Genomic DNA, 24,839 nt, shown 5'->3' on the forward strand with positions numbered 1-24,839 from the left:
GGCTGTGTTACTTCAAGGACCTGCTGAGCTATAAAAATCTCCTTAGATGCAAGTCTCTATGCTTTGGATAAATCATAGAATTTGAAAATAATGTGTTTACTGTTTTATGCTTCTAATATTTGATGCCAAAAGCAGAGAGAGGAAAATGGTCTGGGCTCTTTTTCAGGACACTGCCCATGTTCAGGGAGAGGTTTGGGTTTCCGCGTGTCCACGTGTGTTTTCTGGGTGTGGAACACACGCCCAGAGTCACTGAGACTTGTTGGGGGGGGGTGGGGGGGGTTGCTGTTTGCTCCGGTGCAGTAAATGCAGAGGGCTTCCCTGGCCTGTGACTGCAGCGGTGACGAGTTGAGAGCTGGTTTTCTGATGGCGTTGCAATGTTGTATGCAGAAGTAATTATATTTTCATATGTACTTTCTCAAAGATAATGATCGCTATCATCGGTTTCTACTTAATAGTATTACTGAACATATTTGTCATTATGAATTTGACTATCTAACCCAATTTCCCTTTTTCGTAATCCTACTTACACTTCCTCCATCTACTTACCCCACCGAACTCTTTCCCTAAAACAAAGGCTCTTCCGCTGTTTACCGCGTGGCTATAAAATCTTGGTATCAGGTTCTCTTTCTGCCTCTGCAATTTAGTTGTTTACTCAGGGGGCAGCGCGCACAGTGGGCCCCTCCAGCTGATCTATGCCGACACGCTAGGCCAGCACTTCGCAGCCACGGGCAGCTGTGGTAGTGTTGTTTTCATTTCTTTGAATCCTGGGCATGGGAGAGTTTATATGTTTGCAGAGAACTAAATTTTATATCTCTGCTGCTTGTTGGTATTGTTTGTATCCATATGTTGTCACCACTTTTTTCTCAAAAATAATCGTGCCTGAATTTGTGCCTCAAAGAATAAAAATTCAGTATTCCCTAATGGATTTAGGGTTAGGAAATGCAGAAAATGTCCTTAGAGAGTAATTTGATTTAAAATATATATTAAATGTATACATATATTATCGATACAAAATATACCTATGAGTATATATTAAATCAAGTTACTTTAATTATTCATGCATGTATCTCCTTAGAAAGTGAGCTATCTATACACTGCACCCAGTGATGGGGCTTTTGGGGGGACGATAACATCATGGTGCTTTCCTGTCCCCAAACCTGTGGATTTCTAAGTTGAGGAGTTAAAGTAAGCCATTGACCTTGTCCTACCCCGATCTTAAAATTCTTTTTATCTCCTGCTGTTGAATTGACTGTGGCCTCCATTAGCTTTATTTATTCATAGTGTGGCTGATCCTCAGAGTTTTAAGTATTCTGAACTTTATAACCTCTGCTTTATTCACTTGTGAATAGCCATAAACTATGAAGATTAGAAGCCACATCTCATAACGAGGGGGAAAACCCTACCTTTTTAAAGATCTACTCAACCCGTATTTATCTTAGAAATTTTTGTGAATAAGCCAGTGCCTGCAAGTTTTCTCATAAATATTTTTTCTCTGCATCCATATATAGACTAAGGACCTTAGACAGAGACCATAAAATCACCGGAAAAGAAAAACCCTAGCATTTTTTTTTAAAAAAACAGGCAGGCCCTACTGGGTAGAAAAGAAAATGCCATTACTCAACTAAAACTGGCCTCTGGAAGGGACTGGATGAGTTGCAAGAAAAGGCAGAATACTCAACTAAAACTGGCCTCTGGAAGGGACTGGATGAGTTGCAAGAAAAGGCAGAAGGCAACTCAAGTATTCATAGAGTTCTGAGAGAGTCCTTTTCAAGGAAAAAAGAGAAAAGGGTTGATCACATCGTCCTAGAAGACTCTTGGCAAACAGTGAACACTATTTCTGACACCTGAGGAGTTGCAATTAATTTCAGAAAAATAGGAGCTATTTGTAAGCAATTTATTAACTCAACAATTTTTTTCCTTGGTATAAAATCCCCAAATGTAAAATCTCTATTAAGGATGACTTAACCTAGGTACACAATACATTTCTTAGCAAGTCTTGTAATATCCTACAACAGCCCAATATTTTTATGATAAAAAATAAACATGTGCATGGCTTTATGGGTCAGTGAATACAACGCTATTCTTGGTCTGGAAATCTGTTTTTTTGTTTGTTTGTTTGTTTGTTTTCAATGCTTATCTATTATTTGCCTATAAATTATTTACTAAAACAATAGGTTGATCTATTCTCCATCTCTTCTCAATTAGAAGAATGTCTGCAATCAATTTCTGAAATGAGGATTTATATATCATTTCTTAAATGAAAAGTTCACACATTTCTAGGAAAAACAGATAAAATACTATCTAAATATAGCCCAGTAATATAGCATGACCATTATATTTGGAGCCTTTCATGTGTAATTTCACTGCTGACATTTCCTTTGAATAATATTTTTAAAACACATTAAGTATACATAATAAAATGGGAGAGAGAATTATTTTCACAAAGGCCATTAGCCAGGTGCCTAATAGGAATTAAAAAGTATTTATTGGCCTGACAAGAAATGTAAAAGTAGACTTAAAGTATCCATGACTAATGCCATACATTAGGAGATTTTATGGCCCTCCTCTGAAAATTGGTGTCGGCCTCAATAAATTACTGGAGTTATAAATTTTTGGCTAATAGTGTAGCGAGTGGCACCGTTCTGTTCGCCCGCAGGAATTATGTGATCGCAATAAGGAAGTGTAGAGAAAAATACACGCTCTCTGGAATATTTTTTCCTCTCCACTTGTGTAATTTAACATTTCAACGCCGCCGTAAATAGCAAACAGCGCATATATCATTTGCTCACCAGGTTGTAAACATCTTTCCCGATCAGAAGTGAGCGGGAAAAGAATTATGCGAATGTGCGCTCCTGACAGAGGAGATTAGCTGCCTTGGGCGTGTTCAGGGGCGTCGTATCTCAAGCGCACAGTTCCACGTCGCACAAATTTTGGTGCGGCTTTCGTTGACAGTCGGCACGCATGGAAGAGAATTTGATGTTTCCCCCCCTTCATTTCAGGCATCAACTCCCAGCTGGCGTACAGCATCGCGTCGGGGGACAGCCTCGGGCAGTTCACAGTGGACAGCAATGGTGTCCTGACCGTCCTCAAGGCTTTGGACCGGGAAAGCCAGTCCTTCTACAACCTGGTGGTTCAGGTGCACGACCTGCCGCCGCCCCCGGCCCCCAGGTTCACCAGCACTGCGCAGGTCTCCATCATCCTGCTGGACGTGAACGACAACCCTCCGGCCTTTCTCTCCCCCAAACTGACCTACGTTCCAGAAAACACACCGATGGATACCGTCGTCTTCAAAGCGCAGGCAACGGACCCGGACAGCGGCCCGAACAGCTACATCGAGTACACCCTCCTGAACCCCTCGGGCAACAAGTTCAGCATCGGCACCATCGACGGCGAAGTGCGGCTCACGGGCGAGCTGGACCGGGAGGAGGTTTCCAACTATACCCTCACTGTGGTGGCTACAGACAAAGGCCACCCACCTCTGTCCTCATCGACGGAGGTCGTGGTCATGGTCCTCGACATCAACGACAACAGCCCCGTTTTCGCACAGGCCGCGTACAGGGTGGAGATCAACGAGAACACGCTCACGGGAACGGACATCGTGCAGGTGCACGCGGCGGACGGCGACGAGGGCACGAACGGGCAGGTCCGCTACGGCCTCCTGGACGGGAGTGCCCACCAGGAGTTTCGGATCGACTCTGTCACAGGCGCCATCACGGTGGCGAAGCCGCTGGACAGAGAGAAGACCCCGACCTACGTTTTAACTGTGCAGGCAACAGATCGGGGCAGCACCCCCCGAACCGACACCTCCACTGTCAGCATCGTCCTGCTGGATGTCAACGACTTCGTTCCCGTGTTTGAGCTGTCTCCGTATTCCGTCCACGTCCCTGAGAACTTAGGGGCGCTGCCCAGAACCATCCTTCAGGTGAGCATGTTGAAACGCAGGTGTTTTCTGCACCACATGTCACTTGGATGTTCAGGCTGCCCCTCTCTCTCCCTCAGTCTCCTCCCTAAGTGCCTCCCTAAGTGCGTAATGGCAGAGAGAGCAAATCTTGAAAGTTTTTAGAAAATTACATCTATTGATCTAATTTCGTGGATTGAATATTCCATTTCAATTCCGTTCTTCCCTGTATACTCATGTTGTACACATTTATGTACTTGTATATTTTTGAATTTTGTTTCACTGTAGCAGGCATATCTGCACACAGTAAGAAAATGTAATGATGCAAAAGTTTGAAAACGTGGTTGCAAACCTGGTTCTCGCTTCTCTGTGTACAAATCCAAAGACCTAGGTGGAACTCCTGTTAGAAATGTTTGAAAGGCCTTCCAAAAATGCAATGCATTGGTTTTATGCCCATTTTCACACAAATAATACGTACTGTTCTGCACCATTGGAAATTTTTACTTGAAACTTAAACTATGTCTTTGAAGACTTTTATTGGTATATATCAGTGATTTTCAACCAGTGTGCTGCAAAAAATTTAAAAACATGCAATACCTGACTAAACTTCACTCAGGGGCACTGACCTCTTTTCCCTTAGATTGTCAAATTAAAAAAAAAAAAAAAAGACAAAACGAAACAAAAGACAACAGCCAATACCACAACAGCTGCCTGGTGTGAATGAATCAGAATTATATGTATTTTTTTTATCAGACTGGGAAAAATATATTTTTGGTGAGCTGCAGAACTTTAGTCATTAGTTTATGTGCGCCACGAGATGAAAGGGTTGAAAATCACTGGTGTGTAGGATTCCGTCACATTATTTTTTTTTAAGATTTTTATTTATTTATTTTTAGAGAGGGAAGGGAGGGAGAAAGAGAGAGAGAGAGAAACATCAATGTGAGGTTGCTGGGGGGTCATGGCCTCTAACCCAGGCATGTGCCCTGACTGGGAATCGAACCTGCGACACTTTGGTTCGCAGCCCGCGCTCAATCCACTGAGCTACGCCAGCCAGGTCTGTCCCATTATTTTTAATGATGCATTTTACTTTGCAGTGTGCACTGTGTTAGCTTTCCTCATGCCCGTGGCATGCGTTATCCTCTCCTGCAGGTGGTGGCGAGAGATGACGACCAGGGTTCCAACAGCAAACTCTCCTACATCCTGTTCGGCGGTAACGAAGACAGTGCGTTCACCCTCTCAGAGAGCGGAGAACTCCGGGTGACGCAGAGTCTGGACCGTGAGACCAAGGAGCACTTTGTCTTGGTGGTCACAGCCACGGATTCCGGTAAGTCTGTTACCACCTTGCTCAGCTGTGGGAAATTTCTTCCTAGGGTGAGTAAAGACAGTATTTGTGTCTACTGTTCAGTTAAATTTACTAATGCCTGGAGCCCCAGTGGTAGCTCTGTGATGCATTGCACACGTATCATGTTATGAAATTAGGTGGAAGGGGGAAGGGCTTCAGCACGTCACAAACTCAGCTCTCCTGCTGTAACATGAAATGTGTCCTCGCTCAGTGACAAGCCGCCCAGTGCCTCGGGGTGACCTGAGACTCAGCCAGCGGAGCCAAGAGGCATCTCAAGTGCTTTAGCTTTGAAAACACCCAGGTGGTCCTACCTGGGAGTGGAGATGAGAGAGTGGGACCAGAGCTGCACTCGGTGGGGCCGTAGGTCCCACGTAATGCTGAGCGCTGTCGTGGGCATGTGAGGAAGCCCCACGGAGCTCCAAAGAGTGTAGCCTGGGGAAACCGGGGTTCTCACCGAGTCAGCGGAGTCATGAACTGCCGGAGACAAAATGAGAGCAGCATGCTTGCTTCAGTGTTGGAAATGGGAATTGCATACAGTTATACAGCAGGTAGCATAAAACACGATCTGTTTTTAAGAAGCAGTGTTATTGTTTACCACTATTTTGTGTTTCATCCGTTGACTCTCTTCATAAATATCAAACACTTCTAATTCAAAGTCGAAACAATTAAAACATTTCAAAGGATATTTATGCCTTGAAGAAAGTAGGTATTGCTTAAATATTTGTTGAATAAGTGAGTGATTGAGTGAATAACTTACTGGTTTTCAAAAAGTTGATGAATTATGGAACATTGTCCTTATGGAACATTTATTTATAAAAAGTCATCACAACTGAGTGTTAAAGAATTTAATAATGCTGGCCTATTTTTTAAAAATTGTGTTGAAGCTGTTTTAAGACAAGGCAGATTTGCTGGAACGCCCAGTGACTGGAATCACATGTATATCACCAGGAGGAGGTGCGGGTACTGAGTTCAGAGAAGCCTTCTGGATTGCCAAATGGGCTGTTCTTACTATGGTTGAGATTTTAAAAATAAATATAGTAAATTAATATTTTAGTTACATGTGACCAACTGCAGAGTATCCAATACGTTGTTTTATTTCACCACTTCTCATAAAGGAGGAGACTTTGAGATTATGGGTGAGGACAGATCTATGTTGGGCATAGAGGTGACAGTGCCACTGGTCACTCACTCAGGCAGATCCATTCCTTGCATTCACTCTTGGGAGTGTAGTTTTCGGTGACTGTTGCTTTAAGGGAGAAAGCCATGCTCCCTGTAGTTTTTGAATGTGTGCGAGTGACCACGGTACGTCTCATGCCGATGATACACTCCTGAGGAATGGCGCACAGCATGCGGTCTGGTAAGCTCGGAAGACTTCACCCGAGTTGACCTGGAACGGGGTTCATTAGGGGTGTAGTCAGCAGGTGGCTCGAGGTCAGCGGTCAGCGGGCACGGAGGGTCAGCCTTCTCCTGAAAATCGCAGTTGCTACCACATGGTGTAGGTCAACCTGGGGACTCCACAGTCACCTGGAGAGGAGAGAGGGTGAAAATATGTAGGAACTGGTAGAGATGCAGACACTTAAAATCAAGTTTGTGTTTGTTCGTTTGTTTGTTTACTGAAGCGTCCCCGTCTCAGCTTCTCTCTCTGGTTATGGCTGGACATGCAGGGTCAACACCAGGCATGCACAGATCAGAGCCTTTGTGGGGGTGACGTGGGGGAGGGGAGTCCAGGACCAGGAATCGAGGTCACCGAGGCGTCGGTGACTGTAAAACTTGCTGCCTGGAAGTGTGTCCCATGTAGGCCGCCCCAGGGTGGCTGTTGGATGTGATCTGGGGAATTGGGGGACTGGGGTGACCAGTATGGGTGGGGTGCAGCCCACAGAGGTTCTCCGCCCTCGCACCTGTGCTTGGGGACTTTCTCAGTCCAAAGCCGTGACAGAGCAGAACGCAGCCGTGGACAGGAGTGCCTGTTCTCAACAAACAACTCGGAGAATTTAAGAATCTTTCTTTGTGCCTCTGCAGCCAGGGCGGGGGTTGGGTATGTGAACAGGAAGGGAAGGGTAGGGTTGTTTTCTGGTCCGGTTTGGGGCCCCCTGTGTCACGCAGTGTGTGTGCCAGGTTTGACAGGCGCGAACCCGTTTCCACACATTACCCTCCCCCATTGTCTCAGGGACTCAGGGGTCCTCATTCCCACCCCACTCCCAGCAGACCCCAGCTCAGAGTGGCCAAGTACCCCCAGGATGACATGGCTGCTGAGCAGCGGTGTAGGACTCTGGCCCTAGCAGACCCGACTTCCACATTCACGGTGCATGGCAGCTTTCAGTTTGTAGGTAAAGTAAAATTTGAAAAAAAATTTGTTTCCAAAGTTATTTTATTTGCAAAGCAGACCCAATGATAGGCTGTGAAGTATGATGACAGTCTTGAATTTGACTTGACCTTTGAATTGAATTTTCTGGTTCTGCCATGATTTTCTCGGCGGTTCAGACAAGGTGCGTCTGAGTCACACAGGTCTCTGTCAGCCCGGGCGTCTTCCTCAGTGAAACGGGGAGAATGCTGACTACGAAGTGGGGTATTTATTATAAGGTTCAATGTGCCTCTCACATAGTACATACAGTCATTTTAGTAAGAATTGTGATTCATGCACTTAATATATTTTAACATTCTTAGAAATATTTGTCCTGTTCCTTACTGTACAAGTATTTTTGTTAAAAGATTATGGATTGGTTTAAAAAAATGATTTTAAAAATTTGCAGTTTCAGTTTTATATATTACTACATTAGGAATTTCTCTCGTGCACCAGATATTTCTGTTTAAACTTCCAAAGAATACATTGCACAGCAAGTGTTGAACTATTTTAAAAGACCACAGATTTTGAAAATTGTAGTTCAGCTAAAGTACGTTTATGGAGGATTTTTGTGAGCTCATCAGCAGACTGAACCACCAGCTATAATTCTGTTTCTTGGTTAAAATGACAACACAAAGGGACATTCCATTAGGAAAAAGAAAGAAAGGAAGAAAACGTGAATCATAGAGCTGAAAGGTCGGGGACAGACCTGTTAGGAGGAGCCTCACGAGGAGCTCGATAAAGCCTTGGTCGAAGTGTGCAGCCCGGGCAGAGACCAGGTCCTGGTGCGTGGCGCACAGAGAGCTCCTGAGGCCCCCAGCCTGGGTCCCGAGGGAAATCGGGGCTGTAGAATTCTTACCACAAGGACACCTCTCACTTCCGTGAAGGACTGTTGGTGTTCCGTGAAAAATGTGAAAGCCAGGTTTGTAGAGCTTCTGCCCACGGTTGAGACAGGAGGGTTAGGAGTTGTGGAGAGTGAACATGCAGGTTATCAGTAAAATGGAGGCATTTGGGAGTTTGTCACTGAGGTGTGGCGCCAGGAGCACGAGTGAGATTCAGTGTCCCTGGTGCCTTAGGTCACAGTATTTTGACAGTCCTGGAAATTCGAGAATTGATTGAACTTTGTCCCAAGGCACAGATTTTTTTGAGTGGGGTTTTTTTTTTGAGTTGCCCTGCAATTACTGAGGCCACCGGGGTGAAGTATTCGATTCAGTATCTGAAGATCATTTAATATGGGTCGTGCAGAAAGCCTAGGGAAGTCGTTCAAATCCCACGTGACTGTGATTTCACGTTCAGTTCCTCTGCATACCTTTGTTGCCCTGAACCACCCCTTTATGGGGGAATGTGAGCGTCTTCGATACCAGGCTTCGGCAGACTCTGCAGTTCACTCTTAGGCTCCAGGACTGGAGTCTCAGACACGGGATGGAAAATACATATACTCACCACTGTGATTTCAAAGTCGAACTGGTGGGTGACATGAGAAGCTTCAGGAGAACATGGCAGCTCGTAGACCCCAGATGCCAGGTTATTCTCAAATCTGCAGTGCTCAGAGAACCAGGGAAACGCCAAAGTGCTCCAAACAAAAAGTTTGGCAGTTTTATTCCTTCGCTCACAAATCCCTTTTCCTTCGCTCTTTTAAAATCCTTACCTGCTGTCAGCTCAGAGAGAGGTCAGCTTTGGTAAAATAGTAGAAACCGAAGCAGAACCCTTTTTTTAAAAAAAAATATTTATTTATTTTCAGAGAGGGAAGGGAGGGAGAGAGAGAAAGAGAAACATCAATGTGCGGTTGCTGGGGGCCGTGGCCTGCAACCCAGGCATGTGCCCTGACTGGGAATTGAACCTGCGATACTTTGGTTCGCAGCCCATGCTCAATCCACTGAGCTATGCCAGCCAGGGCTAGAACCCTTTTTTTTTATCATCAAAAATCTTTGACTTTTTTTTGGAGAAAATATGAGCATTGCACTATTACCTTATTTTTATTTGCTGACGGCATGGCTCTGGAGTGGCACATCTGGAACCTAACTGCCCCTGACTGCAGTCTCAAAGGAGCTACGACCGCGCTGTCCTTTGCGTGTGGGACTGACTGTTACCTTGCTAAGTGCCCAAGCCGGAACAGGGTGTCATGGTTCTACCTCGTCCCCTCCCCCCACCCCATGGATTAAATTACTAAGCAGCAACGTAATGAGTTGAGACTGCAACTCAATTAAAGCTATTTTATTTAACTATAATTCACAGTATGGATCGTCTGCCTTTACCCTATGTTACTCACTGTTATTTCTTCTAAAAATATGAACTGCGCCGAGCAGACATTGCCGGAGGCTAAGGCCCCATCCACCCCGGTGCGGTGAGGCAGGCTCCGCAGAGAACCCGCCGTGTGGCGCCCCCAGGGGGAGCTGCTCTCGCCCCCTGCTGGCCCTCGTGGGGCATGGCATCCCGTCCCCAAGGAGCCTTCCTCCGAGACTGTTTCTTGCCATGTTCTCACCTCTGCAGCACATCAGATGCTGCTCATGTGTAGTTCAGAGCGTTCTTTGTAGTGCAGAGAATTAATGTGCAAAATAGAAGTGTATCTTAGAAGTAAATGCATAGCTTCATAGTTTAAGAAAAAGGTTCAAATCCCACCTCTGCCATTTCTAGCTATGTGACCTTGGGCAAGTCACCTTTATGTTCATATCTGTAGAACGGAAATGCTAATTCCCACTTGAGAAACATATCGGCAGGGATAAATGAGACAGTGACTTCTTGTAGTTGTTAGTGTTAGTCCAACTGTTCGCTGAACGGCTCGAGCTTAGTACAGCCAAGGAAAACTTTCTGACTTCTGTCCCCCCGCCTAGCCTCCACACACAGCCTCTGTCTGCGATTTCACAACGGCGAAAGGAAAACCTTGTTACCATTCTCCATTCCTCTTTCTCTGTACTGTACCTTCAACAAGTCCATTTCCATGTAAGCTGTGCTTCTCATAATGCTAAAAAATGGCCCGAACATGTCCCCTTTTCTTCATTTCTCCTCCCACCACCTGAGTCCAAGCCGGGGCTAATGGGATAGCTTCCTAGCCGCCTACCTTTTCTCCCCCCGCACCTCCTCCAACAAGCAGGGCAGAAGCTTTAATGCTGTAAATTAAATCATCATGCCCGTGACTTGCTTACAAATCCTGCAGTGGTTTCCAAGAATAAAACCTAAATTTCTCACCACTGACCACATGGCATTAAATGACCTGGCCCCCGTCCACTTCGCCGGCCTGTTTAAGAGCACCCCTCTTTTCCCGCCCTCGGCCCCATGCACTTGCGGTTGTGGGTTTTCCTCCGTAGCCGGCCGCTTGGTTGCGGTTTTAAGGGGCAGCCTGTTTGCGTGTTGGTTATGCGTTATGGCATCGAGGTACAGTGTCTTCTCAGAGAGGACTCACCCGACCACCAGCCTGAGGGTCTCACCTCCCTCTATTCTCACTCCCCATCTCTGCACCTTGTGACTTCTCCCTAACACTAGTTGCTTCCTAAAATTATACGCTTATAGATAAGATGACATAGTATATGTATGATTTGTTTGCCCTGTGTATATTGATCATCCTTCCGGTAGAATGTAGACTTCCTGTCTTGTTCAAAACCCAGTCTCCAGGGACACCCAGAACAGAAGCCGCACCACAGAATTCATCCAACGTGTACTCATCCATCGTGATGGAATGATTCCGTGGGGGAAGAACGACGGTGATTACCCATGAGTCACCGTCCTATTATTTATTTATACAAAGCTGTTATTTCATATGCACTTACCATTCTTAGATTTAGTTTATTGTTACGTACTCATCACTTGCAGATTTTTCAAAGGATCTCCCGAAAGGAAAAATCTTTTGAAACCCACGGCCGAAATTCCGCAAGGGTTTGCTACCGCAGTTGTCATCATCCACACTGACCTCTGCTGCGAAAGCCAGCGCCAGCGGTTAAGGCTCTGTGGGGGCTAGCACGATGTGATAAACTGCAGTCATATGAAGGGCCCATTGAAGCATTTCGTGGCTTTAATTCTGTTTCAAGTGCTTAAAATACTGTTTGAGCTGTACTCTCATGACTCTCCCCTGAACCGCCTGTCCCTTCTTCAGTTCTGTTAGCTGCAAGACGTTTCCAGGTGAATCCTGTCTCTCCGCGCTGCCGTGCTGCCTACGTTCCACATCGGGCACATTCCCAAGCACCTCTGAGCTACAGCAGATACACTCTGTGTGTGGTGCGGGCCTCACACGGCTCACCTGTAAGGCCTAAGACCCTTTACATACGCATAATATGAGAAGTTTTGCTTGTTTTGATATTTGGTATGCAAATTTTGGTGTTTAAGAAACAATTTCAATAAATAGACATCTATACAAGTAATTTTTCGTGGTCTCTTAGGGAAAAACTGTTTGTTTGTTTGTTTTTTAAATTGAAGTGCTCTTGTGCCTTCCCCAGTAAATTCAAAATCTGTGAGCCACGGGCATCTGCCACTGCTCTTTCGAGGAAGGGAAGCCCTATGCCCGAGAACAGGACTACCAGCTGATGGCCCAATAGAGGACGTTACAGTTATAATTTAGGGCATAATACGGAGCCATTTTTAAGGAGAACTGCATATGAAAAAAATTGTAAATTTGAGAACTCTGACTTAAAAAAGATAATTTTATAACCAGAAGACTTCTTGGTGCTGAGCCAGTTCATTTCCTTTACTTTGCAGATAAGGGAATGGAGGCCTGGAGTCATTAGGCAGCTGGCCAGGGCTCACGGGCCCAGAGTGGTGGGGGCAGAGCGGGGGGCAGGATCCCTGCCGCTCCACGGAGCTCCTGATGACCCGCGCTGTGCTTACCAGTCAGGGCCCGCCGACTCCCTGCCTGGGGCCCATTTCCAAAAACACGGGTTTAAGAAGCCTTTTTTTAAAAAAATTTTTAAAGGTTTTTTTAAAGATTTTATTTATTTATTTTAGAGAGGGAAGGGAGATATATATATATATGTGTGTGTGTGTATATATATATATATAGAGAGAGAGAGAGAGAGAGAGAGAGAGAGAGAGAGAGAGAGAGAGAAACATCAATGTGCGGTTGCTGGGGGTCATGGCCTGCAACCCAGGCATGTACCCTGACTGGGAATCGAACCTGCGACCCTTTGGTTCCCAGCCCGCGCTCAATCCACTGAGCTATGCCAGCCAGGGCTGAAGCCTTTTTTTTTTCTTATTGCCATTTATTTTGCTGCAATGAATAAAACACTTAATGGTTATTTTTCTTTCTGCAAATAAATAAATCGATGTTTCAAAAACAGTTTTGAGTGAAACCAAATTAATGAGAATCAGTCATTTCAATACTGATCTTTTGCAAATAAGTTTACATTTAGGCACTGCTCAAACGAAATGCTAAGTAGGAGAAGACATTAAAAACCCGTTAGACTTTACAGGTGGAAGATGGTAATTATGTCAGTCAGCACTGCCAGTTGTCATTTTGCATTTATTACACTCAAATCATGATGCTAATTGTACAGAGCTTATGAGTGAGGTTTGATTATCGTCTAAGGGATCCTATGCCTCTGTGAGCCGCATTAATACATGACAAGTATCGTGATAACGTGTGGTTAGGAAATATTTACAGAGCCATCTCTTCTGGGCATTCCTCTGTCAGGGGTGTCCGCCCCACAGCCCACGGGCTGCATGCAGCCCAGGATGGCTATGCATGCGGCCCGACACAAAACCGTACATTTACCTAAAACATGATGAGATTTGTTTGTGATTGCAGGTCATGATGTATTTCATGTGCGATCCGAGAAGACTCTCCTCCTTCCATTGTGGCCCAGAGGCACCAAGGGTTCGGACCTCCTGCCTAGATGCGGGAGACACGGTGGGGAAAGGGTGCACACCTCCGTCCTCAGAGAGAGAGCTACCTGCAGGCCAAAAGACGGGCCGTGTACAAAATACAACTTGCAGGCCGGAGTGACTGATGTGAGATGCTGTGGGGTTAGGGAAAGCGGGTTCATGGCTAGAGAGCGAGGAACTGGGGGTGTTGCACTGGTCCTTGGGGTTAAGAAAGGGAATGGGAAGCTCGGGGCAGAAGCCCAGGGCGGGGTGCTGCAGATGGAAGGGCCGGGGGCCAGCAAGGGGGACGAGAAGGAGAGGGAGGGGGGAGGCTGGGAAGAGAGGCCCACAGAGGGTGTGCCCATGGCCTGGAAACCGCGCTGGGAGCTTTCATTTCATTCTGAGAGCGAGGAGGAGAGGCCTTGGGGGGACTTTGGTCAGGGATGTGACGGCGGGGGGTGGTTGGGGAGGGATCTGTGTCGTGGCAGTGGTAGAGAAGAAGAGAGACACGAGCTGACTGGCCATTCCAGCTGTCCCCAAGGTAGCTGCCGGTGTGTGGAATTAGGGGACAGTGAGGAGGTGGCCTGAGGTACTCACACAGTTTGTGCATCGCAGGTGGAGCCCCTTGAACTTGACGATGGACTTGGAGGTATAGGAAGTTAGGATATGAGATGAATCAGCCCGGGTCCCAGTTTATTGACCTGAGGAATTTGGAGATGGCGAGAGAAAAGAGTTTAGGGCCGATTATCAATAACTGGCTATGTGATGTTTTTGATACCGTGAGATACGCAGCAGGGCAGCTGTCCGGTGGGTCATTCGTATGGAAGTTCAGTTCCCAGGGCAGACGTCTGAGTGGAGAGGGAACGTGGGAAGTCGTAGCCTCTAGATGATACTTGTTCCGTGACCCCTGAGTGCTCATGTGCGCCGGGATGTGTGCCTGTGATCGCATGTAATCTCACAACTGCGCTGTGAGTTAGACACTGTTGTTGCAATGATAGAGATGAAAAGAAAAGCAAAACTGAGTTTTGGAGAAGGTGGCAACCTGACAGGCATGCAGCTGTTATGATGAAAACAGGATGTGGGGGGGCAGCACGGTGGGGGGGCAGTTTCTCAGCCACTATTCAGTGCTTCCCACCTCTGACCTTGTCCACCGCGTTCGGTTCTTACAATGCGTCTTTATGAGACCGGCATCTCTTTGGATTGTGCATTACGTTCGATTAAAAAGAGCACTGACTTATGAAGAAAAAAAAACACTCTAGTTTTCTGCCATTAAAACAGCTCATAAAATAAGAATATTCATAAATTGGAAATCTCAGGCTTTCTCTTCTCATCAAATCAGGAAATGCATAGGGGTTTTATAAGGCATAAAGCGCAAAGCAAATGTTAGCTATTGTACTAAAATATACAATCAATGCGTATGGTCTACACGTGCATGCACATACAGTGAGGCATCTGAACCGTGTGTATGTGTGTTTGCATGTAATTTGGGGATGGGAGATTAATTTGTGCACATATTAAATGCATTATTCTTTATCTGTTCTCCGTCTAATATACGAAAGGGACGCAGAGATACTCTGGCTATAGATTTGGCCAAAAGGGTTAGTTATGAAGTGTCTATGTGTCAGCATAATTAATTGGTCTGAGGGGAAAAGTTCAGTTATTAGCATTTCTAATTAAGAGCATTTATCATCTGACGGCAAAAGGAAATAAACTTTATTCCTATGCAGGGATTGGAAATTACTTTTTAATGGAGGGACACATGATGCTTTTGCAGAAGTTCGTTCTAAAAGCTACAAGGGCTCACTATGCTGCTTTATTTTTTTTGGTGAGGGTATGATGACATTCTGAATTAACACTGTCTGCCACATTGTTCAGCGGGGAGGGCGATGCCCTACAAATAGCGCTGGAATCCAAAGAGGGGTCAGAAGTGTGCCATAGGACAGTTCACCTCTGAAGACGGTTGGTTTTTGTCACGAAGATTGCATTTGTCACTATTATTTGTGGGAAAACGTCGGCAAAGCATTCGCCTTGTCTATTTTGATGAACATGTTTAATAAGGAAAACTATTGGAAAACTTTTCACAGGCACTAATGATTCCATAAATCAGATCATGTTAGGGTTACCTTCAATTTCTGCAAATTAAATGCATTTAACTGGCTTCTATAGTTGAGTCCGAGGCAGTTTTGGTTATTTCCAATGGAGCTGTAAAAAAAGTTTTTCACAAGTTACTGATGTGGCAGGCATTTTATTCAGTGATTGGTGATCTGAACAGCGTCCAATCTAGATAATAGAAAGGAGCTTTGAGAACCGTAGGAGGCAAGAGATTTTTACAGACCCAAGTGGGCGGGAACAAAGAAGTAACTACAGTGGATGCTGGCTGGCTGGGGAGAGCAGCGCTACTTGGAGCAGGTTAGGGACCTTGTGCTGAGCAAGCGAGTGCTGATTGGTTGGCCCCGAGCTTCCTTTCCTGGGAGGGCCCAGAGCAGAAGCCTTGTTAGGTTCTGATTTGCTGACACAGGGCTTAGCACCAGCAACTCCAAGGTGGGCCTGATCTGCTGAGTATAAGAGAATATTTGTCTTAGACGGGAGTTTCGTTTTCTGGGTGGACAAGGGGTGATTATTTTACTTTCTCTCATTCCTAGTAAGACTTCATACCATATCTATTAGTGATACAAGGATTAGAAGCCATTTCTTTTTTTTCTTAGAAATAATGTTGCAAAATTTTTTTAAGATTTTTGTTTATTTTATTTATTTTTTTTAGAGAGGGAAGGGAGGGAGAAAAAAAGAGAGAGAGAGACATCCATGTGCGGTTGCTGGGGGTCATGGCCTACAACCCAGGCATGTACCCTGACTGGGAATCGAACCTGCGACACTTTGGTTTGCAGCCTGTGCTCAATCCACTGAGCTATGCCAGCCAGGAGAAGCCATTTCTTTAAAATATTTTCTTTAAATCAACTACTCTTTAGTAGGAAAAAATTTTTTTCAACATAGGATTTCACTTGCATATTCAAATAAAAAGACAATAAAAGATTTAACTTCCAAAATTCTATTAAATAAGATGTAGAATTATGTTGCATAAAATTAAAAGTTGGTAAAATAATTTCATTTTACTCTTCATTTACTTCATGGAAGCTATAAATCTGAGTATGCTAAGGAAATCCAACTGTGAAATAAAAATAAAGTCTTACCAATATTCGAAAGCTTATATAACCTAAAAGATAGTCATTAACTATTATAGACAGTAACTTGATCTCACAGTGAAGAATTATTTTTCAAAAGTTCTTGAATTTTATCCTGTTAAAATTCTATCTTTTTTGTAGCCTGTTTTGATAAGGATTTCATAACTATATAACATCCAATTTTCACCAAATAGGCAGGAGGCAGGTTGTGTTTAGAATTTGGTGGTATCCTCTAGTGTTTCAGAGTTTCAGTGTGTTGAATTTTATTTTTCATGTCCTCTAAAGAGTCATTTCTGTGACTTTCTGTGGGGACACAATATTTAGTTAACATTGTGTATTTCTTTATGAACTTAAAAGTTGTGGTAAACTGTACATCCCCTGGAGCGGAGCATTTTCACTGTGTTAAGTGTGCTGATTGGTGGCACTAAGCACAGTCACAGAGCCGTCCAGCTTTCCGGGTGTTCTCATCACATCAGTGACTTAAGCTTTTATGTTAAAGAAGTAGCCCTGGCTGGCGTAGCTCAGTGGAGTGAGCGTGGGCTGCAAACCAAAGTGTCGCAGGTTCGATTCCCAGTCAGGGTACATGCCTGGGTTGCAGGCCATGACCCACAGCAACTGCACATTGATGTTTCTCTCTCTCTCTCTCCCTCCCTTCCCTCTCTAAAAATAAATAAATAAAATCTAAAAAAAAGAAGTGGATTGTTCTTGTCAAGATTCTTTCAGAAGTCATTAACCAATCAAGTGTTCCTCACATGTGTATCCATGTACCTAGTTTATATAAGTGTATTTGTAGAACTGATTGGTAGTAATAAACTCCCACATGAAATTGAATTTTCGAAACACAGAGCTGTCGGTTGTATGTAAAATGTTCCATACTTATTTGCTCTGTGCATTTTCAGAAATTAGCGCCGTCGATGTTCGGAGAGAATGGCTGGGTTTCAGGACATTTCCAGCGGGCTGCTCGCTGTGAGAGAGACGCATTTGTGCATGGGAGAAAGGAGAGGAATACTGTATTACCACAAACACAGCGGGTCGGGGGACCCATTCACCAAGTGTTTGATGTCAAGGATGAGATCGTCTTGTTGCAAAGCAACAGATTTCAGTTGAGCAGAAATCCTATTTCTGCCGGATCGTTGTTCATGCTTTAGGAAAGTGTGTTTAATTTATAGGAGCTAACACAGAAACATGTCATCTACTTGCAGTTTGAACTCTAGTCATTTAGCTCATTCATCACACTTATTAGAGATGTGTTTTCTCACAGCGCAGCTGCCTGGAACTTCTTTTCTTTTTAAAATTTTATTTTAAATTTTCCTGGACTGTGTTCAGTGGCGTACTTGAGCTTAGTAAGGCACCGGTGTTAAAAGGCAGTACTAATATGACCATTTCTCCAATTCAAGAACATAAGAAAGGACTCCCAGCAAAGTTCGGAACTACTCACAATATCACGGGCAAGTAGGGGAGGAAGCTGTGAATGGTCTTCCTCTGTGTGTGTGTTTTTATGTGTGTGTGTGTGTGTGTGATTTGTTTATGCACACTTGAAAAATGCTTTTCAGAATTTTATATATTCTTTGCTATTTGTTCTGAAGACTTCAGAAGGTTCCTATTCATTTACCCATTTTTAATAGTTTTATATATATCAGTGGTATATACATATACACATGCACATATGTATACAATACATATAATTTTATACATTGAAATTGTACATGTATTTTCTGACTGTAGTTGTATTCCACCGCACGCTCCTAGCCTCTCCAGTTCTACATTTCTGAGCCCTTGACCTTACATTTCATTTGTATCTTCAGTCTTTTCATTGGCTCACTGTCCTCTGCCAGCAGTCTGTTTGCATCCTGCCTCTTTTTGCTGACCGCATCTGGTTCTCATAAATAATCCCAGATGCAATTGAGCAATCTCACCCTGTTACGCCACTACCTATATAATTCATCATTATCAGCGCTATCCGAGCTCAACGTGGGCCCCTCATCTTCAGACTCTTCTCATGGGATTCGGGATTAATTGGGACCCTCCGTTTGTAAGTAGTCAGCTATCTCCAAAATGTTGACCTTTGTCTGCGATTGCGTTCCCCGACTCCAGCCTTAGGCTGAGGGCTAGATCCCAGATGTATATTTCCAGAAGTGTTCAGCTCTTTGAACTGTGAGCCATGTAGTTACTAGAACAGATTCCCATATATAGGAATCAAAGGGAAAAGTTAATACGGATCGAGGACAGAGCCCAGTAGAGTGAATTATGGGTTTTAGACACAGGAATTAAACAGAATTATTCCTGCTTTTAATTAGCTTACAACCAAATAGAGGATATGGCAGAAGTACATTGATGATGATGATGATGATGATAATAATAATAATAATACTGATGATGAATAAAATACTTGCAATGAGTGGCATTATGTTATCAGAGCCTAAAGTGCAGAGTTTGGTTTTTTTGGGTTTTTTTTTGGTTCAAAATTGGCTCTCTTTCAGTTCACTCTGGCTGAATGCAAATGACTTGCTTAAATTCTCTGTCTCCAGTTCTTCATGAAAAAAAAAAGCCCTGAATAATAATACCTACTTCGTGGAAATTGCATACTAAATGAGTAACATATATAAAATACTCATATATATATACAGCTGGTATCAAATAAGTGTTCAGTAATATGCATATAGATGAATATGTATGTGTACATGTATATGTACTGTGTGTTTCAGTTTCTATACAAATGTGTGGGCGGAGTTTGCAGAGAGCAATTGTGGTTTCAGTTGTTGGCGCATGAATGTTGGGCCCTTTGGTAACTCACAAAGGGTTAGGGTTAGGGTTAGGGTTGGACAAATAGTCACTTGGTGTGTCAGCCTGGAGCCAGCGGAAAGCTCTGCAGTGAAGGCAAAGTAATAGTAATAGTAATAGTAAGCATCATGCAGTACTTCCCATGGGATACAACAACAACAACAACAAAAAACTGTTGGGAACCAGCAGCGTAAGCTGCTTAGACCGTTTCTTCACGCAGTGAGGGGGAAAGGCTCGAAACGAGGCAACCGGTGAAACATCAGAAGGCGTCACCGCCGAGCTCCCAGGTAGGAGGGGGCCCTTGCTCTGTGCGGAGCGGGTGGCAGTGTGCGTGCGACTGGCTCTCTAAAGTCAGGGGTGCCCTCACTGAGTCCCTGGACTTCATCCTCCTGCCTGATGCTGAGCGGCAGGAGCTCCGGAGCTCATGCTCTGGGTGGACCAGTCGGGGGGCTGGAGTGGGGTGCCAGGTGGCCAGCCCTGCCCCCAGGCACCAAAGTGAAAAATCTGGCAGGCAGACCTCAAATTGGAGGTGAGTTCAATCTCAGTACAAGACTTAGAAATGTAGTCTTTGTTAGGTTTTCCTAATAAAAACAGGGGGGGAAAAGACAGTAAGACTGGCTGGCACATCTCCTCAGGTGACAAGAAGGTGAGGCAGTGGGAGAGACAGCGCCTGGGTTTATTCATTCCCGCAGTGGGGGGTGGGGGGAATGAAGAACCCACCTGCTCCTGAAGTGGGTGGTGGCAGGTGGCCAGGGAAGAAGCGACTCTGGGGATGCTGTATGTGGAGAGGAGGTCCCTGTGGATGTGGGATGCCCGTCGGGGCTGCTTCTGCAGCCAGAACCCTTTGTTGTCACTGGCACATTTTCAGAATCGTCTGGAAAACCGAGGTAGCTTCTGGGATGAACACAGTGAGATTGAACTTGCTGACTGTTTTCATGGGTAAACAACTTTTTTTTGCTTACTAAATCAGAAAATACATCCCCAACAATATTTATGTAATTTATAGACAAGGAAAGAAATCTCGTGTTTCTGACCAGTGAGTTAGTCACCCTTTCATGTTGGTTTTCCGTGTATGTGTCATCAGACACGCGGAATATCAAAGACACAAGCTTTGCCTGGCAGTTGCTGGTGATTTCCTAACAAGTTGCAGTGTCGCCGATGAGGGAGCAATGCCTGTATCAGAAACAGTCAAGTCTTGTTTAAACTTATACTGTGAATTTAAAAATTTTGCACTCAGTATAATGAACAATTCAACATGTCTTCCAGAAAGCTGTGGGATTTTCCAGAGCTACATGTCCATGTATTTATACTTCAAGGGGATTGTTAAGAGGAAAGGGATGATTCAAAATGTTCTCCTGAATAACATCATCAGAACATCAAGTCACACGTTTTGGGGGGGTTGGGCAACAAACATCCAGAGAACTGTGACACAGAAATTGGTTAGATTAAAAACGGATCATTTTTATAGGAGAGTTTTCCATTTTTCTTGTCTTTACACATCCCGAAAGAAGGAGTAACATAGAATACGCGTTACGTGCCAGCGTTATCCTGAGCACGCCGCATTCCCTCGGTACTGCTCTGGGTGGGCTGTGCTCTCACTGTTCCCACTTCACAGATGAGGGTCCACGCCGGTTCAGGGGGTAGAGCGCAGTGTCGGTGGAGGAGATGCTGGGGCCCTCCGTGTCCTCCCATCCTCTGCCTCCGAGACCTTGCTGTGGTTGTCCCCTCTCTCAGCTCCCTGCGCACACCTCGCCTTCCTGTGATGTGCCCTTTTGCTCACGCAAATGCACAGATATCCTTTAGTTATGGTTTTTTTTTCTAATTCAACCAGTGTGAGAAATACTGACATGATTCAGATCATTAATATCCATTTCGCCAAATTGTATATAATTAAACACACATTGAAGAGATTAAGGCCAACCATCAGCCATTAATAATACCTCGGAAAACATTGATTTCAGCATTCACAGGTCCCTTGTGACACATTCAGAATCCGTGATGGGACTGTTGTCGCCAGTTGGCCCGCGGACTCCAACTGGCATATCACTGGGCTTCCTCTCGGTGGGCGTCTCCCCGAGTTCCTTCCCAGCACTGTTCTCCCGGCTCAGCTTGTCCGGAGTCCAGCAGGAATGAAAGCTGGAAAACGGTTTTGAAGACACAAGTAGAGGCAGATGATTTGCCTTTGAGTTGGGGGACAAATCACAGAATCTAAGCAAATGGGACATCTGATCTTTACCACGGAGAGCCTGCCAACTTTGTGTAGGGGAGCTAGTGTGGCCAAGGTTCTGCTAAATGTTAGACTTTCACTATGTGTGGACATCAGAGCTGGAGCAGGAAATAAACATGATTCGTTTCCCATTTATGTCAACTATGAAATAAACGCAATAAAAGTTTTTGCAAGTTAGCTCACTGACATAATGTTATTTCCAGAAAGTGGGATCACGGTTTTGAAATACAACTGCAAGCTGCCTTTTTTGCCCCCCCCGCCACACACGTCAGTCAGTACAGGAGTGGTGGTTGCAAGACCTCGGGAAGCCTGTTGCAATTTCTGACATTCACGTCGAAAGTCACGGCTGGGAATACAGTGCTTAGCGTGCCTTTGTTTACACACAGCGGGCCAGCTGTTCCGTGCCCACGGGTCTTCTCCAGATCTGGTTTGGGTTATTTCAATGTGATGTCAGAGAAGCCCGTGGTGCCTCTCTTGTGGTGTTTAAATGATGCTGTTGTGTTCTGTGCTGTCGAATCAGCACCTTCAAAATAGAATAAGAAGTTGAAACTCTCTTTGGGCAGTGTCACTAGGAAAGAGTTGAAATACTAGTTCCGAAAGGAAAATGTTTTTTGTCACAGAATTAAAAATGAATCACTTGTCTATGATGAGAGATTTAAGATTCTGAATTCTCTCTGGTAGTGCTGCCTAGAGCTCGTTATTCAAGTTGCTGTTCTTTTGGTTACTTGTAAGCATTAAGACTTTTTTTCCCTCCTTCTAGGGTCCCCCGCCCTGACCGGAACAGGGACAATCAATGTCATAGTAGATGACGTCAATGACAACGTCCCCACTTTTGCCAGCAAGCTCTATTTCACCACCATCCCCGAGGATGCGCCCACGGGAACGGACGTCCTGCTGGTCAACGCCTCCGACGCCGACGCCGCCACGAACGCCGTGATCAGGTGTGTGCGTGCACGCCCCTTGTCCACGCGGGTCCCGTTTCCTGGTAAACACTAGTGTTTGGACTGAGCGAATATAGTGCTTAATTTTGCCAGAAACATCATAATATTAACACAGACCCTGTTGTGGTTATCTGTTGTTGAATAGCCAACTGTGCCTAAAATGAGGGTCAAAACAGTAATGGTTTTATTTATTGTTTCCAATTGCAGTGTAGCTAATTTAACATTTCTAGGCCGATACCTAGACATTTTTTTACCAGTGGACTACGTATAATAATAATAATAAGCCTGACTTTTATGGAGTTGTTATGGGGATAAAAAAACATGTAAATGGACGATGTAGAATAGCGCCTGGAACAAAGCACACGCAGCGCCCGTCCACCTGTACTGTCCTACTCCACGCACAGTGCCCTTCTCCCTGCCTGTCGTCTGTGGGTGCTCAGTACGTTCAGGGAAATTTGGAAGGGGTGTCCTGTCCATTGTAGTGTGACAGTCTGGTAAATCTTCCTGTGCCACGCACAGGGGACTTCCTGCACAGGTAGTGTGGGGAGCGTGCTCTCTCTGGTCTCTGGCGTGTCAGCCCTGAGTGGGAAGCTGAACGTTTGCGAAACCGCTCCCCATGTGCAGCTGCTAGAGCGGAGCGCTACGGTGATAGGCCGTTTTCTTCCAGTGAATGTCCGTTTCACGCCGGAGGCTGCCCTATGTGTGGGAGCAGTGGAGGCCAGTGGGAAGGGGGCCTGGAAAACCCTCTTTGTATTTTCAGAGTGCTCTTCAGAGTGCTCCTGGTAGGCCTGGTGTGACTTTGCTTTTATTTGATGGTATGCATTTGGTGGTTTGGTTGACTGCTTGGATTTCCTTCTTCCTTTAATCTCAGAGAATGAGCTTCATCCTTTTGCATTCACTGAAATCTATCAAACACATCTTCAAATGGCTGCACTGTTATACATGCACATAAAATAAAAAATTGGGGCTATTTTTATCTTGTAAAATGATTAAACTCACTTTTAAAATAACTTAGGGCAGTTACATTTATTACACCTCAAATTAAAATATTTGCATAGATAAAGTAAGTAGTTATGCCAACCCAAACCTTCTTTATCCGTCCTGGCATCTTTCCAATGGAATATAACACACCTTTGTATTAGGCGTTAATCACTCCTTGCTGTTCATGGAATCCAAAAGAAAATCTGTTCTTCCTTCAGGTTAATAGAACTATTTTATGTTAATTTTTATATTGCCTTTTAAAATATAACATATTTAAGTAATTTACCTAATTACCAATGTGCTCTCTTGCAGCACAACCTCTGACGTGTCATATAATTTGTTAATTTTACCCCAAGATTATGGTCTACCATGTTCTTGGACACAGCAGCTGTTCAACAAATATCTATTTATACTTTTCTTTCTGTTCATTTGATTAAGGTCTGCATTTTTGTGGGTGGTACATGTGCTTTTAGTTATACACTGTACTTCACTTTTACTATTTTCTCCTCTAGTAAGCCATCGGGCATTCATTCCCAGTCTTTATCTAGTCTGTATCTTGGCCACGCAGGCTTAGCTTTTATAGGTCTGTACTCCCTCCTCTCCCAACTAGCCACACCTCCACTCCAACCTCAGTTCCAATTCTCTTAGGCCACAACACTGGCGAGAGTCACAAAATCTACAGGGTCAACGTTCGAAGGAGAATTCCTTACTCTGAGCTCTTAATCCCACCCCACTCCATTTCTACCTAGTCTTCAATGGGGCGGTTACCTGCGGTTCTCTCTTGGGCCTTCCGGCTACCTCTTCCCTGGATGCTCTCTTTGTCTCTGCAGAAATGCTCTGATTCTTGGGTATCAGAATCTGCTCCCGTCACGTACCTGCCGTGACTGGGAGAGCTGCACTCGTGTCTCTACGGTTCAGTATGTCCATCAGTAAAAGTGGAGATAAGACTTGCTACTCTAAAGTTTATGAGTTGAAATAAGTGTTTTGCTTGAAGTTAAGAAAGGTTTAGCATTCAGTTTCTAAAGTATTCACTTGCAAACAACATAAAGAGTGTTCTTTAATGAGGGCAAGTGAGCAACGAAGACTTTTTAGAGGAACTGCTAGGAATCCGGGCATATTGTCTTGGCATCCATCCATGTGTATGGCCACGTGTGTTTCTTCTCTCTCTTCATTTTTTCAAACTTACACATATAAATTCGCTTGAAACTGGTATTATAGATATCATGAAATATTACATAATGCCTCATATTTAAAATATATTTGTGGTAAACTTGAGAATCAAGTAAAGTCTAGAAAAAAATCACATAATAAATGCTTTAATTTTTAACTTAGTAAGTATATCACCTACTTTTAAATAGACAT

At 44.5% G+C, this 24,839-nt stretch overlaps 1 protein-coding gene across 1 annotated transcript in view; it reads left to right on the forward strand.

Annotated features, from left to right (window-relative positions):
* FAT4 (FAT atypical cadherin 4) overlaps positions 1–24,839 on the forward strand; it is a 142,922-nt gene that overhangs the window by 72,839 nt on the left and 45,244 nt on the right. The window contains exons 5-7 of the mRNA XM_028521616.2: positions 3,000–3,922; positions 5,048–5,222; positions 22,316–22,496. Coding sequence (XP_028377417.1) covers positions 3,000–3,922; positions 5,048–5,222; positions 22,316–22,496 — 1,279 coding nt within the window. The remainder of the gene's footprint in view (positions 1–2,999; positions 3,923–5,047; positions 5,223–22,315; positions 22,497–24,839) is intronic.

Source organism: Phyllostomus discolor, chromosome 8, assembly GCF_004126475.2.
Source record: "Phyllostomus discolor isolate MPI-MPIP mPhyDis1 chromosome 8, mPhyDis1.pri.v3, whole genome shotgun sequence".
NCBI lineage: Eukaryota > Metazoa > Chordata > Mammalia > Chiroptera > Phyllostomidae > Phyllostomus > Phyllostomus discolor.